At 46.0% G+C, this 16846-nt stretch overlaps 1 protein-coding gene across 1 annotated transcript; it reads right to left on the bottom strand.

The window, feature by feature from the left end:
- Window positions 1–4166: 4166 nt before the first annotated feature.
- On the bottom strand, window positions 4167–11650 carry VIM (vimentin). Its single transcript, XM_004578582.2, has 9 exons — window positions 10925–11650; window positions 10253–10313; window positions 7771–7866; window positions 7523–7684; window positions 6990–7115; window positions 6288–6508; window positions 5809–5852; window positions 5349–5434; window positions 4167–4524 (listed from the first exon to the last, which is right to left on the bottom strand). The coding sequence occupies exons 1-9, from the start codon at window positions 11485–11487 to the stop codon at window positions 4483–4485; spliced, it is 1401 nt and encodes a 466-aa protein (XP_004578639.1). The 5' UTR covers window positions 11488–11650; the 3' UTR covers window positions 4167–4482.
- Window positions 11651–16846: the final 5196 nt, after the last annotated feature.

Raw genomic sequence — 16846 nt, 5'->3', positions numbered from 1 at the left:
CTCTGAATGTGTAGTATTGACTTCAAATTAATTTTGTTCATAGACAGTGAAGAATTTGGCACATTTGTGTATCATTCACTAAATATCAGAGAACACAGAAAGGCACATCTAGATGCTATCTCTTGCCTCAAGGAGACACACATGGCTTTAGATTCAAGAAGAAAGTAATCAGAAAGGAAAAAATTGAGTCCATATTTCTGAAGGTTGTTAGGAAAAGGTCTGGATACATGAGGTATCTTCAGGAAGTTCATGGAAAATATGGTTTTTTAAAAATGTGTGAATTTCAATTTTTTTGCACCACAATGCATTTACCTTTTAATTCAGTTTCCTATGAACTTTTCTGTATATCCCTCCTCCGATGGTAACATCTCCCTTTGAGTCCCCTCAGGGGCAGGCGCTGTGATCAGCAGGTTAGACTGCTTGCTAGAGTCCTGGCAGTTCCGCTTCTGATCCAGCTCCCTGCTAATGAACCTGGGAGGGCAGCAGAAGGTGGCCCTGAGCTCCCGTGGAGACAGGGAGAAGCTAAGCTGTTGGCTCCTGGTGTAAGCCCTTCCCCAGCCCGGCCTTAGAAGTGATCTGGGGAGTGAATCTGTGTATGGAATTTCTCTGTGTGCCTCTTCTTCACTGTTTGAACTCTGGTTTTCAAAGAAACACATTTTTTTTTAAGATTTATTCATTTATTCATTTTATTACAGATATACAGAGAGGAGGAGAGACAGAGAGGAAGATCTTCCATCCGATGTTTCACTCCCCAAGTGAGCCGCAACGGACCGGTGCGTGCCGATCCGAAGCCGGGAACCTGGAACCTCTTCCGGGTCTCCCACGCGGGTGCAGTGACCCAATGCATTGGGCCGTCCTCGACTGCTTTCCCAGGCCACAAGCAGGGAGCTGGATGGGAAGTGGAGCTGCCGGGATTAGAACCAGCGCCCATATGGGATCCCGGGGCTTTCAAGGCGAGGACTTTAGCCGCTAGGCCACGCCGCCGGGCCCCAAAGAAACACATTTAAAAAAATCTTCCTCAGAGTGATTTTCCTACTGATGCTAATTAGACCATGCTTACTCTATCATAACTAGAAAGTCTGCATTTGTGGGTTTACTTTGAATGACTCTATTACAGACCTTTGGTGTTTATTTCTGTATTCGTACCATATGATATCTTCCATGATAGTTTTACCTGGTAGAATGTGTTTTCCTTTATCCTATCTATCTGCTCTTAGAGTGTCTTACTGCTAATTTGAACTTTCTGCTTTTCTTTATAATTTACAGATAGTTTGTGTCCAAATAAGCAGTCAGATCACTGACAATTCATGACAATTTTCTTTCTTTGTATTGCCTTGCCTTTTTAATTTGTTTCCCAGCAGTACTTTATTCGGTGGTAGTGGAATAAGGAGATGAACAAGGAAATGTCTCCAGGTGTTTAACTGTGAGCATCTTCTATTCTGTAAAATTCTTAAGACTCAGTCCTAAGCCTCAGAATGTGGCTGTTTTTAACATAGGGCCCTGGCAGGGAATGACTGAGGTGAAAGGAGGTCGCATGATTGGGTCCCAGACTAATGTCACTGGTATCATTGTACGAAGACACAAGGGCATAGTTGCACAGCGAGGATGGTGCCTTCTGAAAGCCAACAGGAGCGGCCTCCACAGGAGCCGGCTTTGCCAGGACATTCTACCTGGATTTGCAGCCTGACTTTAAGGCAACATAGCTGCTTAAACCACCCGGTGTGTTGTGTTTTGTTGTAGCCACAAAAGCAGAATAGTTAATACAGACTCTCTGTTCAACCGGGTCTGGCGTTTAGAAAGGAAGCCTCCTCATGGGCTTAGGGCCTACCTCATGCCGGCTTGCTTCAGGAAGCCTGTGGACATGGTACTTGTTGTCTTTGGGCTGCTATCATTGCAGTATTGTGGACTGGGAGGTTCATAAGGATAACTCATTTCTCACAAATTCACAGTCAAGGTGCCAACAGATCCAGTGTCTGTGCGGTCTGCTTCCTGGTCCAGAGGTGGTGCCCTCTTGCTGTGTCCTTTCACAGAAGGAAGTGTGAAAGCTCTCCCAGGCATCTGGTGATCCTGTGCATCCCATTCCTGCAGGCTCAGAATTAGGTTTCAGCATTGGAATCTGGGAGTGGTACTCAAGCATTCAGACCACAGCTGGGGTGGCTGCTGAGCCAGTGGTGACTCCCACCCGCTGTGCTGCACACATTTGTTTCCCAGTCTCACACTCTTAGAAAAAAGACCTTGTTTTCTTAGTGCATTTGGCGGAAGCTCATCATGGGAAGATGTATCAGTACGATACACTTTAGACTAAAAAGCCTAAAAATTAAACATCTATTTCATTCCCCACCAGTCTCTCTTGTTTGTCACTACTGGGAGAAAAACAACCACATCATTCACACAATTTTTGTGGATTTCAAAGCCCACCACCTCTGCCTGATAACTCTTTTCCAACTGTACATGTTGTGTCCCTGTCTCCTGCTCCTCACCCCTACTTACTTGTTATTGCCTTTAATTTTGGATTAATGTTACACATAAAAGAGCCAAGCATTAATCTGATTCTCCATAGGTGGTGAGAGCATAGCTTTCCTCTAAGAGTTTTTCAAAGTGGAAGATAAGGAAAATGCTAACATTATAATTAAAGACAAAAATAAAAGAAGCCTTAAGTAGATTTACATTCGTAGGAGACAGGACCCTGGGAGGCTTTTCCTTAAGGTCTAATTTCTGACTATCACAGATAAGTAGGGTGGTGAGGGGCAGCAGTCCATCTTTCTCGTTCATGGGATTTGTTTTTCAGAAAGAGGTAGGAGAGATGCTTAAGAGTGGGGAATCCACTGGTTTTAGTATGTATGGGTAGAACTTGTCCTGATTACTTATCTTGTGGTTAGGGGTGGGCATGGCTTGGTTTATAACTGAGAAAAAAGCTATTATGTAGACAGAAACCCAGCAGGGGGCTGCCTCTTCCTGGATAAGCTACATAAGCCAAAGATGGGATAGCAATGGAAGAGGACTTAGGTTTAGAAATAGGGTGAGAAGAGTGGGAGATAATGATGAGCCAGCTGGAAAACAGAAAAGAGGCTTGGATTCAGCTTCCAATAAAGGCAGGAAAGGATTTACCAAGTACTGGGCAACCTATCTCCCCTACAGAAGACCCAGATGAAGTTCAAGGCTCCTGGCTTTAGCCTGGACCAGCCCCAACTATTATGGTCATTTGGATTGTGAATCACTGAAGGGGAAGCACCCTCTCTCTTTCTCAGTGTCTTTCTTTCTCTGTCACTTTGCCTTTCAAACAAATACACACATGGTTTTCAATAATCTATGTAGATTGAGGTGTGGATATCACTTAGACCTAGAATTAGACACATCAAAGCAGGTGGCCAATTTTATATGTTGAAACTTGGTAAATTAGTTCTAAATCTCTGCATCTTGCTTGGGAAGACAGAACACCTACATCTTGGGCGATGTTCTATGATTTAATAGTCATAATGGAATCTGTGCTACTCATATGCTACTCATACTAGAGACAAAAGTTTTCATTTTTTTTAAATTTTAAGAAGCCTGTTTGCTAGAACTGAAGTTATAGTAGACATAAATCCTGTTGAATCATTTTTATTGAAAGATGCTATCATCACTTTGATGAAAGTTAAGATTTACAGTGTCTATTTATAAATTTAAAAAATGATGATAATTGGGCTCAGCATGGTGGCCAAGCAGCTGAAGTCCTCTCCTTGCACTTGTCAGGATCCCATATGGGCGCCGGTTCTAATTCTGGCAGTCCCTACTTCCCGTTAAGCTCCCTGCTTGTGGCCTAGGAAAGCAGTCAAGGATGGCCCAAAGCCTTGGGACCCTGCACCTGCATGGGAGACCCAGAAGAAGTTCCAGGATTCTGGCTTTGGATTGAGGGCAGCTCCAGCTGCTGCAGCTGCTTGGGGAGTGAATCAGCTGATGGAAGATCTTCCTTTCTGTCTCTTCCCCTCTCTGTATATCTGACTTTCCAATAAAAATTTTTAAAATTCTAAAAGATAATGATAATCCAGAATGAACAAACTAAAATTCTGATTCATATATAAATAGTTGAATTCACCAAGTTAATCTAAAAATTATGTTAGTGGCAAATTAACCAATAAGGCCCTATAGCATGGTTCTGATATTCTCAATTGAGTAACACAACAAAAGAGTTTTTCCAAAGATTTATTTAAGCAGAAACAAGTTGGTCAGATACTTGCTGGAAAAAAAGCAGTTTTGATGGTCTTCAAAAATACTTTAAAAAGTATTCAGCACAAGACTTTTTTGTAAACTAGGTCATGTTGTAAACTCTTTTCTAAAATCTTAGGAGTGTCTGTTGTTAAGAACTAGAGCTTATTCTTATTACAAATCTATCTTGCGCTCCTGAAAAACTGCAGAAAGGCACTTGAAAGCTGCTTCTTTAAGACATGGGTTTCTTTTTTAGTCTTGCTGGTAATACATGGCTGCACAGGATGTGTGCAATTTTCACTCAAGGTCATCATGATGCTGGGAAGTTTCGTTGATAACCTGTTAGAGCAAACAAAACTTAATTCAAATACATGCTGAAGATTAAATTATCCCATTAGTGATAGCAAAGAAAAATCCTACTAAGTGAGTATATAGAGTTTACTATGCAAACTAGAAATTTAGGTTGGTTCCACACGACATGGGTCACATCTGGGGTGGTGACTGTGAGATACACGCGCAAGATAGCGTTTACTTTCAGGCAAAGAAACTATCCAGTGTGCTGTGGTTTACAAAAGGAAAACATCAAAAATTCTATTGATGTTACAGTAATTTGATGCAGCCAAGTTTAGATGTTATATTAAAATGTATGCCAAACACATTTCAAATTTATATGCAAGGAAAGATTTCACAAAGATTGCAGCAAATTACAGCCATTTATTTCCTGGTATGGAAAGGTAATGAGACACCAATTGATCACACGGCTCATCCTTGTACTGTGTAGATGAATTTAGGAGTACTTCAGTGACAGTAAAAGGCTGTTTGTCCAGGATCAAAATGTTTCTGCTATTGGGATAGTCTACTGAAACTTGTCTATAGGGTCATATAAGGAACATTCATCTCATTCAAATGAAATGCCATTGCAAATGACTAACTTTGGAGTGAGTGTAGGAAGAATACTGCTATGTCACCTTCACATCTGAGAGCCGAATCATTATCTGTCTAATTAACTGGAAGAAGTAACTTAGTCTTTTTTTTTTTAATTGGCAGAAAAAGAAACCAGCATTTCTCAAATTAGCTGGCTGTTTTGGAAACAAATTTATTGATTCAGAAGGTTTTCAAAGCCTGCGTGAAATGATTCAATGTTTCATTTAAAAGATACCAACCTGTCCATCTCTAGTCTCAACCGTCTTAATCAGAAGTGTCCTTTTTGAGTGGGTGTCAACCAGAGGGAGTGATTCCAGATTAGTTTCTGAAAAAAAAATGTATGCCAAAAATAAAATTAAGGAACAAACAACCCTTCAAATGGATTTTTTTCCTGGACAGTTGTTTAGACTGGCACTTCCAGAACGATTCCAAAGAATATTGTCTTTGAAAACCCAGTGTCTGACACGAAGGTTAGCATCAAGGCAGGACAGTGCCTCAGTGTGTCCTCTATCAGGAAGAAATAAAATATCCTGAAGCACAGAAGACACATGAGGACATGGGTTTGAAAATTCAGCATTATTTTATAGTATTTTCTCTTGTGTGGCAATTTTTAGCTATCATTTTTTAAAAAGTGCCTTATCATTAATAGAATGGTGACAAGCTACTGAAATTTTTCATAAAATGAAGTAAGATGCTTACCCCTCAGGTTCAGGGATGAGAAGTTTGGAAGAGGCAGAGAAATCCTACAAAAAAAGAAAAGAAAAAGAAAGGAAGAGAATAAACTTGTTGCAAATAACTTCAACAGGGAACAGAGTTATAGACTGCTTTTTACAGAGTAAGAAAATTTACTCTTCATTTGTAAGTTAGGAGTTTGTTGCAAATTCATTAACTCATGATTAGACTCATGACCATATTTGAAATATTTTACTCCAAATATTTCCTCCACAAGGGCATGAGCTGGAAGAGCATAGGCTTGGATAGTTATGAGTTCAGATCCCAGTTGTGCTAGCAATGGACTAGGACAGGCTGCTCTCCCTGAACCGCATTTACAAAACGTGGAAAGCAGCTAGCATGAAGAAATGTTGGAGGATTACATAGGATAATGTATGGAAAGAGAGTAGCAAAATATCTGTCCCGTGGCGACTATTTCCTCACGCATGAAAGTCTGTAGTCCATACCTGCTCTCCTCGCCTTCCAGCAGCTTCCTGTAGGTGGCGATCTCAATGTCCAGGGCCATCTTGACATTGAGCAGGTCTTGGTATTCACGAAGGTGACGAGCCATCTCCTCCTTCATGTTCTGAATCTCATCCTGCAGGCGCCCAATAGTGTCTTGGTAGTTAGCAGCTTCAACGGCAAAGTTCTCTTCCATTTCACGCATCTGGCGCTCCAGGGACTCATTCTGAAGGAGGGGAGAAAGGCTTCAATGTGATTTCCCAGAGAAACCCGGCTAATTCTGGAACCATTCATAGATCATGCATCAGAAACTTCTTGAAATGGCAAATGGTGACCATGATAATTTCAGATGGAGACTCTAAGTATCAAATCCTGACTACTAGAACCAAAAAAAGAGTGGTCCTTCAAAAAGCTCATGGAAAAATGTGTATTATGAAAAACCATGCATGGATATCAAAATTTGATGCATCTAAAACTTACCTTTTAATTCTATTTTCCACAAACTTTTTGAAGTTCCACTGTAAGTAAGCTAAAACCTTTAGGATCTCCAGCCAGTGGTTTTTCAGTCTGGATGAATGACTCATTTTCTTTGATTTATGATATATTTGTTTTCAGTTGAAATTTTGTTTCCGATATCAGCATTGGTTTGGTGAACAGAATGGTCCAAGGACATTCTTTCCCCTGTATTAATGCAGTCTGGTACTCACAGTTCCTTTAAGGGCATCCACTTCACAGGTGAGGGACTGCACCTGTCTGCGGTACTCATTTGACTCCTGCTTCGCCTGGCGCAGGGCATCGTTGTTGCGGTTAGCAGCCTCGGAGAGGTCAGCAAACTGTCAGAGAGACATCAGAAATGTGGGTTGCCTGTGCTCAAGACTTTTGGTTTTCCTAGGGAAAAGAATTGTAATTCTGACTCCATGCCTACTTTTCTATGCTGCAAGAGAGAGAAAGAGCAGAGGAATGCTGACACTGGTATTTTCAGGGTTCATGCTACTGTACTCTTTCAAAAGTGGTAGAGGTCAAGGGCATAGCTTTGAAGTAGATAGAAGATGGTTAGTGGAAAGGGAGGTTACTTGTCTAAAGGAGGGGTTGGAAACAGTCCACTGCAACACCAAGGTTGAGTATGAAGTGGAAACCAGGATTTGATTGGGGGAAAGGCTATCTAGGACTCCCAGGCAAGGGCGTATTATCAGAACAAAAGGCTTTTCTTTTGTTCTAGCAGCACTGACTTGTTTCCTACCTTGGACTTGTACCACTCCTCGGCCTCCTGGAGGTTCTTGGCAGCCACGCTTTCGTACTGCTGACGAACGTCACGCAGGGCAGCTGTGAGGTCAGGCTTGGAAACATCCACGTCGATCTGGACGTGCTGTTCCTGAATCTGGGCCTGCAGCTCCTGGATTTCCTGAAAGAGGAGCAGCCGTAGGTCAGTCATGCCAGGCAGGACAGCAGCTCCCCCCTCATTCACTTGCTAGAAGATATTCCACTTACCTCATCATGTAGTTTCTTCAAAAAGGCAATCTCTTCCTGCAAGGATTCCACTTTCCGTTCCAGGTCAAGACGTGCCAGAGAGGCGTTGTCAACGTCCTATTTTGAAAAGAGAAAAGACAGGGCTTTGAGGAAGGAAGCTGATCTGTATGCTTACCTTGTGCATTTGCTTGACATCAGCCATACATCTCTGGTCTCCTTACTATGGGAAACATGTTAATAAATGATTGTGATGCCTGAATAAGCTTACAAATTGTGTAGTACTATGCCTTACTATGCTTTTCTCTCTTCATGAATTCAAGGGGCTGTTCTCACAACGGCTAATAGACATATTAGGTAAAATAAAATACAGCAACATTGTAAGCTGCACTGTATTATTAAGCCCAAATTTTTACTAGTTAGGCTTCATGATCTTTCCAGTCTAGAAAAGCAGTATGCAGGCATTTTCGATATTTTTCTGTAATGTCATGCAATAACTTGATGATGGAGGAGAATTGGACACCACAACTTCAGTCTAGGGTAGGCATTTGCTTGAGCAGTTCAGACACTCCTGTGGGCTGGCTATCCACATGTGGCTCCTGGATGCCAGCTTCCTACTCCTGGGAGGCAGACGGAACAACTGAGAGTTACAAGGTTCCTGCTGATCATAGAAAAGACCTGAAATGAATTCCCAGCTTCAGCCAAGCCCCACCCTGCCCATTGAGGGCCTTTGGGGAATGACCTAGACAATGAGAATCCTCTCTACCTACTAAGTAAACAAATAATTCATAAGACACATTCAATATATCTGCAAGTCTCTTTTTCTCTATGAAGTGACTACCCTGTCATCCAGGGTACAAGGCTAGGTTTGTATGAAAAAGTCAGTCATTCAGGGTTGGTTCAGGGCATGCCTTCATAGAAATGCGCTTTAGGCAGTTCAGGAACAAAAGTGTTTCTTTGAGCTGCATTTACCTCCTTTTTCCTGTAGACTGTTCTCCTGAAACTCCCCCTGACTTGTCCTTTTAGGGCGTATCTATCTTTGCACTTACCATGCTGTAGATTCATTTGCTTAGCCTGTTTCAGAATGACTGATCAAGTGCTGGTGTGCGATGAAACTGTAAAATCTCTGCTGAACTTGCTCTCCTTTTACATTCCAAATCAGAACATGTAATCTCGTAGTTAGGATTTTTTTTTCCACTCAAGGGAATGTCCAAAGGATCCCTTCTCTTATAAGGAGGCAGTTTATAACCTTCCAGACTTAATGTGATGAGACACTTCTGTCACCATCATGAAAAGTGAGTAAGGAGTGAGTGATCCAAATAAAAAAGATCCAACTCAGAAAAAATTAATATTTGCGTGTTGTAAAGCGCCAAAAAAGATAGACAAGATATTTCACTTCTTACTTCAATGAGGAGAATAGAGAGTTTTCCTTCCTATGATGTTGTGTTATATTAACTCACCACCCTCTTGGGGGAAAAGCCGTAGAAACAATTATCAAAAGCACTCTAAAACCACACGTGGCTGTGTTGTAATTAATGTGGCTAATCTTTCAGCTTCAAAATGTTGTACCAGACTATTCATCTGAGTGTGTCTTGCAGCCAACCCCGGCAAGTGCTCCAGAGAGGTGGCGTGAAAGATCACGAAGCTCCCAATACAGCTCTTGCAAGATGTGAAGAGCGACTGCAAACTTCCCTAGTCTGGGCCAGAGCAGAGACAGGGGATGTTAGCAAATGCTTTCGTCCAATGAGAAGTGTGCTTACATCACTACATACTCAGGAAGAATGTAGCCTGCAGTCAAGCTACTCTAGGAACACAAAGGCTCCTATTATTTCTGTGCAGGGCCACCACACTTTCCAGGACGTCTGTATCGACATTCCTCCTGAAGCCCATGGGAACCGCTAACACCGTTCAGCTGGGCGGACAGATGGCTGCCTTTCACCCCTATTACATCACGACATAGCTGCGCCTAGCGATACTTCCATCCAACTTGAGCGGCACAATAACCTTGCAGAGGAGGAACGCAGCTCGCTGGCTTCCTTCCAGCTACGCTCCGTTTTTTTATCCTCCAACACATTTTATATTTTCAACGCCAAGGCCTCTCTGTGCTTTCTGTGGCCTTGTAAGAAGTCAGCCAGCTTGGTCTGAAAAATCATAATCTAAGCCACATTGTAACTGCCCCCAATCAGCATGTTAATATGTTGCGAAAATGATATGGGAAAATATATCTTTGTTGAGGATGGGACTTTTTGAAAACAAAACAACAAAAAGTATGAAGCATTTTATATCCTAAGGAATGGCTTGGAATCTGTCAAGGGTTTTTACGGAGAGGCTTGATCCCAGACCCTGCCGCCACTAGGGGGCTGTGCTCAGGGAGGTGCCGTGTTGTACTTTGCAGACTTTAGTAACTTTTAGAATCCGCCTGTGCGGTTGGCTGGGTGGGGCCCTGAGGCCACTAGGCTGCGAGGCGGAGATGGGGGTGAAATCCGGGGAGGGGGAAGCTACAAACCTGTCTGAAAGACTGCAGGGTGCTCTCGGCTTCCTCCCTCTGCAGCATCTCCTCCTGCAACCTGAAACAAAATTGCACATAAGCCGGAGGGGAACCGGGAAACCGCCAGGGCGGGGCGGCCACACCCTGCCACCAAGGCTGCAGCCGCAAGCAATGAAACCCGGGCGAGCGCCCACACTTCTCATGACTGCCTTCCTTGGTGGGTTTTCGCGGGATCTGGGGGCGCGACGTGGAAAGGCAGTCCCGAGGGGCCGCCGCTTCTGCTCAGCCCCGCTCCACCCCGGGGGACCCTTGGCCATCCCTTTGTCTCCTTTCTTCCGCAACCAGCAACCAAGCCCTCTTCCCTCTTCCCCGCCCCGCCTCCTCCAGTGCAAGGGCTGCCTGCCTGCCAGAAGGAGCCAGGAAACTTTGTAAAAGTTTGGGGCCTTCAGGGATGCATCAAGTGGTCGTTTTAAAGAAATCTCTAACTTGAAAGGGAGCCACTTGAGCACCAAGAAATATTAGCTGCAGCGGCCATCCCTGGGCGGGGCTGCAGCATTTCGACGCCCCGTGCCTTTGGCGGTCCCACAGGGGGCCACAGCCCTGGCCACAGTCCCAAGGGCGTGGCAGCCTTCGGTTGGGGAAGCAAGGGGGTTCCATCCCCGCCCCCTCCCGGGAACCCCTGAATCTTACTTCTCCCGAAGCCGCATGATGTCCTCGCCCAGGTTGTCGCGTTCCACCTCGACACGGGCTTTGTCGTTGGTGAGCTGGTCCACCTGCCTGCGCAGCTCCCGCATCTCTTCTTCGTAGAGGTCCCCCAGGCGCGACTTGCCCTGGCCCTTAAGCTGCTCGAGCTCGGCCAACAGAATCTTGTTCTGTTGCTCCAGGAAGCGCACCTTGTCGATGTAGTTGGCAAAGCGGTCATTCAGCTCCTGCAGCTCTACCTTCTCGTTGGTGCGGGTGTTTCTGAACTCGGTGTTGATGGCATCGGCCAGCGAGAAGTCCACCGAATCCTGCAGCAGCCTTACGCCGGGCACACTGCTCCTCAGGCGCACAGCCGAGGAGCGCGTGGCGTAAGCGGACCCGGACCCGGACGAGAAGAGGCTGCGGCTGGTACTGGGGCGCAGCGCGCTGCCCAGGCTGTAGGTACGGGTGGACGTGGTCACGTAGCTCCGGCTGGAGCTCGGCCGGCTGGCGGTGCTCTGGCCACCGAACATCCTGCGGTAGGAGGACGAGGACACGGACCTGGTGGACATGACTGCGAAGGGTGGCGGTGGGCTGAGCGGACCGGCTCGGAGACGAGAGGAGAGCGAGGGCACAGTGAGCGTGGGCGGTGGGAGTGCTGCTGCTGCGTCCCTGGCGCGGGGATCTAGGAGTGAGAATGGCAGAGGACCGGACCCCGCCGAGGGCGCAGTTTTTATAACTTGCGCGCCAGCCAATGGGGACCCAGCAAGAAGTGGGAAGGGTGGGACGGGGCTTGGGGCGGGGGCGCCTGGAACCTCCCTCTTCTGAGGCTCAGGACTCAGCAAGGTCCCGTTACTTTAGTGGGCAGGGCTGGGACTTTCTGGGGCTTTCCTGATGATGGCCCAAACTGTTCGTCCCAGGATGTTAAAGAAGGCTGGGTCCAGCGTTTAGTGGAGTTGGGACCCTAGTCGGGAACGGGACTCTAGGGATTCCAGGCTCTCCCAAAGGCGGCGTGGGAGGAGGTGCGCGGGGGCGGGGGGTGCGGAGCGAGGCGCCTTGCACTTCGGCCGGTCGCGAGCCTCCGGATGGGGACACCCAGAGGAAACGGGCAGGAAGAGGGGCCGTAGGGGAACCAGCCGATCTTTAGGCGCGAAGGCGAAACAAAGAGAACCCGAGATTGGAGCGCGGGATGGGGGTGCACACTGCTAGGTGCTGCCTCCGGCGCTGCCTGTTAGCTAGAGAGGGCTCCTCTGGTTCGCATTGCTTCCCAATGGGGCGTGAGGGGGGCAAGGGGAGGCGGGCGGGGGTCCTAGTCCAGGGTTGGGACGCAAGGGCTCTGGCCAACTTGGGACAGCGGGACTGTGGGGCGGCGGCCGAGGGATGCCCAAGGGAGAGGGGTGTGGTCTCTGAGTCACGGGCAGTGACTCACCGCACCCCTCCGAGGGCTGAGAGCTCCTAGCGGTTCGGGGGAAACCGTTAGAGGAACTGGACTCAGGTTTCCGAGGGCGCCTCACGCACTAATTGCTCCAGTTTGGAGGCCTCTTTGATGTGTGTGGCCGAGCCTAGAGGACGCAGACTCGCCCTCTGAGTTCTTAAGAACTCGCCGAAGTCTGGCTTTGCTCCCGAGGTGCTAACTTCTCCCTCGCGAGAAACTTCCTCAGAGCCTGGAAGGCCGCTAAATACTGGGTTGGGCACCCTCAAACGCGCCAGCGAGGGCTTTTCTCCACCATCTTCCCCCGCCAGCGGGCTCCGAGCTCCTGTCGCCCGCCCCCAGCTTCTGCATCCCCAGCCCATTCCCCGCCTCTGAAGCCACACCCGACTCTGAACACTAACTCAAGTTTCTGGTGAAAGAGGAAACGCGAATCGGAAGCTTCAAAATCGAATTCAGTGCGCACAGGTTTTATCTGCTCCGGTGGAAGTCCTTCTAGGTGCAGTGGGAGCCAATGAAAGAATTAATTAGGTGTTGCTTGGAACTCTCATTTGATGAAAGAGTTCAAGCGAAAGGCAATTTTATCACTCATGGCTGAATGGAGGAGATCAATGCGTGTGTTCGTTTTAGGACAGCCATGCACAGTACAGGGTTAGGGTGACCTGTTTGCGAAATATCACAGGTCCCATTTTCCACAAGGATTTCTGCGATTGGTTTTGGAATGAGGGGAGTCTTTTGTCGACGGGGCAGGCACACTTGGAGTCCTAGACAAGGAGGGGAATATTCCGATGTAGATGTTGGCACCTCAATCTCTCCAGGGAAACCTTTCAACTCGAGGCCTATTGTTCTTAGTAACAAGCAGAATTGCGTTGTCCAAAATAGACACACACGCGAGCGCGCACAAGAAAGGCAGGCTAGCCAGTCTTTGGATGAAGCAGCAATTGAATATTTGCAGATTGACTAATGTGGAAATATCTGGAGTACTGAGAGGATTGACTGCAGAACCCTGGTAAACTGATTCAGTGGGGAACAGATTTCCACCTTCCTCTTTGGGCAGGGGTAGGTTACTGAAGATTAACTGGCATTTAAGAAAAATCGTTTAGTGGCGTTTGAAGGCTGCGGTCTAGCTTTCTTGTAGGAGCTTCTTTGGGCAATTGGTAGTTTACCTCATTGCTCCCCACCCCCCTCTCCAGGACCCTGCCAGCTCTCCTGCTGTGGCTTTCTTTTGTTCGCTCATTCACGGCGAGGCTGCAGGCTGTGGGGCATTCCTGGGGCTGGCCTGTGTTTCATGCTATGGTCTTGCCTTTCTGAGGGCCCTTTATGCAAGGCACTACTCAGCAAATGTCACCATTGTAAGCTTGCCTGCAACTCTTTGGATGCAAAAAAAGTCATCGGCTGGCCTCTTTCCTAACCCCCAGCAATCCCCACACCCAGGAAATGCTGATCCCAGTGCAATGTGGTGGCATGGTCAGAGGACATTCCACGACTGACTCACTCTGGAAAATGAAGGCAAGGCTCCGTTGTGGTGTGGCTGTGGGCCCTGCCTGCACCCACCCACAGCACATTTCTCAGGACTGTTGTGGCTTCTGGGATGGGCTTCCTCCTCATCCTAGAAGGGTACTCCTTCCTGTCTGCATTCTATAGGTTCAGAGCTCTGGTGGGCTGCCTTCTGGTCAAGGCTGACAGATTCACTTGAATCTATATAAAAGTGTATGTGTGGCCACAGATACTCAGGAAGTCCATGGAAAGCGGAATTAAAAGGCAAATCTCTTTTTGTGCAGAGAATTTTGATTTTTATGCACATTTTGTCACTATCTGTATTTCCTTTGAATAGTTGGAAGACCCTTTGTGTGCATAGATTTCAAGCTTTGTTTTATTTTTTGCACCAAAATAAACTTACTTTCAACCCTACTTTCCACAAAGGCTTTTAACCAATGTAATACCACACACACACACACACACACACACACGTAATATAACCAGTGTGTCCTCCCTGTTAGATATTGCGGTAGAGGTAGACTGTAGACTGTAGAGTGAGAGTTAAAAAAACACTTTCACTCACTCTTGCAGAGTGTGGGAGACTCTGGAAAGAGTTCACCCTGACATAAAAATACCCATGCCTAACTCCGTGTCTCAATTAGCAGTAGCTATTAGGGATTCATTGTGTGTGAACTCACATACTTGACCCTGATAGTGAATTCTACTGCCTATTTTATCAATGTGCTTAGTTCACTTTGGGAAACAACCTGCATACATAGACTTCTCATTTTTTTATTTTAAATAATTTTTTATTACAAGAAGACTGTCTGCCATGTGTTTTTGAGTGCTGACTCTTGAAGCTGATTTAGAGCTCCATGATACAAGTAGCACCTAACTAAGGACACAGTTGTATAATTTGTAGGCCAGGCATAAGCACGGCCACATCGGGAGTTCTAACAGTGATGTTGGAATGTGCAAGCTGTGACCTTGTTAGCTGAACTGGTCAATGTGAACTGACAGCCCAGCCAGCCGTGTACACATGAGCTGGGTGGCCTGTGGAGGCTCTGGGCAAGATGGCTATGCCACAGCAGGACTCTCTGGGTAAAGTGTTGGAAATAAGAAGGCAGATGAAGTGAGAGGGTGAAAACATTGGCAAAACCTAAAAGGCGCAGTAATAAATATACCAATGAATGATACCCTAAGTGCTTTAATCTTTGCCTCTATTAGATGGCAGTCACTGTGGAAACACTTTCATTAAAGTGGTGCTCTCACAGCATCCTGCAAGGTGAACTTGGCTATTCATTGTACACATTTGCAGGCCAAGATTTAAGCTGACGGTTTTCTCATGGTTGTACAGCTGGGAGAGGCAATAAGAAGACAAGAATCTGAATTGAGGCCCTTTTCGGAGTGCAGACAATTTCTATTTCTCTTTGTCTTGATGGTAAAATTTTGAATACTACCAATTATTCAATTTATAACCATTGCTCAGGGACTTGAAGAGATTGAAAGATTAGCACAGGTGCTATGCTAAAGGAGCAAACCCCCTGGGAATATGTTGGCAGACACCAAGAAGGTTGTGCTTTATGTTGCTTGTGACAGTGATCCACATTAGATCAGAAGGCAGAGTCCTTCCCACTGTGCTCCAAATCCATACTTTAATTTATGAGTTCAGCATTTTCACCTAGACTCTGCTCCATCTCTTCAAAAGAATCACATCTCAAACCAGTCTTATCTCATCTCACCCTCTAGGTCCCACCAACCCACAGCTTCTCCTGCCAACTTCCCTGTCTCTTTGGAACAACCCAGCGGTGTAAGAGGATCTGAGGCTTTTGACATTGCCAGTTCCCTACTCCGGGATCACACAGGTGCAGTGAGTATCAAGTCTCCTGTGTCTGGGTCCGCTCATGTATTAGGTTGCTGCCACTCACATCTGAGCCAGTTGAGATCTCACTCTACACTGTGACGCCTTCCCTCCCTGCAGCCCACAAGTGTGTCTCTCTTTGGGCTGTAAGTCCTTTTTCTGAAACCTTTATAAATACTCCATGGCACTCCAGAGGGAATTGCTCATCCCTGATTAGAACAGAAGCTCCGCTAGGGGAGGAATTTGCCTCTCTTTTGGCCGCCATTGCATCTCCAGCAGCTGCGGAAAAGCTGGGCGCATTTGTGGAAGGTACTAATCAATACATCAGTAGGCTATTGGAGGAAAGAAGAGGTTGGGGCTAATACTTACTAATGATTCTTACGTTTAACCACTGGACTACTAGTCACTTTAGATATCATTGAATCTAGTTTTTACAGGATATTCTGACCCATAGCCTTTGCTAATCTACTCAGAATACATTGAATATTTCCCACGTACCAGATACTCTTAGACACAGGGGAGACAGAACAAGGGATGAGTGGTACAAGCCCTCTTGGAATGTAGGTTCTGCAGACATGTGTGTGGGATAGAGACAATCATCAAACAAGCAAAACAGCTGCACATTGTAACACAGACCACAAACGAAACAGAGAACTTGCTGCAGAGGAGGTTAGCAAGCATAGCTGAACCATGGTCTTCAGTAGCCACGTCAGGGTATACCGTTCTCACTGCATGCTGTTCCCAGGAGTTAGCAATGACAATGGAGAGGCTAAGGTCACTGCTGTTCCACTAATATTCCACATTTTCTCACCCATAGGCCTTTCCCTGTATTCCGCTCCATATACGGGGGTATAGCCTTCTTGCCCTCTCCAGGGATTTGTATTCCAAGAGTTCTGTTATTGATGATTTCAGTTACTTGCAGCCAACAATGATTCAAAAGTACTTTAATGTACATTCACATATTTTTATATTATTAAAAGCGTTCTATTTTATTACTAGCTATTGTTCATCTTTATGGTGCCACATTTAGAAATTAAATTATCATAGATATGTATGTATAAGGAAAATACACAGCACAAGCCTTCAGGATTCAATATTATCTGTTTCAGCATCCACTGGGATCTTGGGCGCATATTCTGTGTGGATAGAAGGGCTAGCAGAG

The sequence above is a fragment of the Ochotona princeps genome, chromosome 10 (genome assembly GCF_030435755.1).
Source record: "Ochotona princeps isolate mOchPri1 chromosome 10, mOchPri1.hap1, whole genome shotgun sequence".
Classification (NCBI taxonomy): Eukaryota; Metazoa; Chordata; class Mammalia; order Lagomorpha; family Ochotonidae; genus Ochotona; species Ochotona princeps.
This window is presented reverse-complemented; position numbering and strand designations above follow the sequence as displayed.

What these genes read in the sequence shown, in the direction of transcription:
- VIM (XM_004578582.2), bottom strand. Translation starts at nt 11,487, where the DNA reads ATGTCCACCAGGTCCGTGTCCTCGTCCTCCTACCGCAGGATGTTCGGT. An exon ending in CTGGAAGGCGAGGAGAGCAG is followed by an intron (nt 5,853 to 6,287) that starts GTATGGACTACA and finishes CTTTTTTTGTAG; the next exon opens with GATTTCTCTGCCTCTTCCAA. An exon ending in CTCATCCCTGAACCTGAGGG is followed by an intron (nt 5,435 to 5,808) that starts GTAAGCATCTTA and finishes TTTTTTTTTCAG; the next exon opens with AAACTAATCTGGAATCACTC.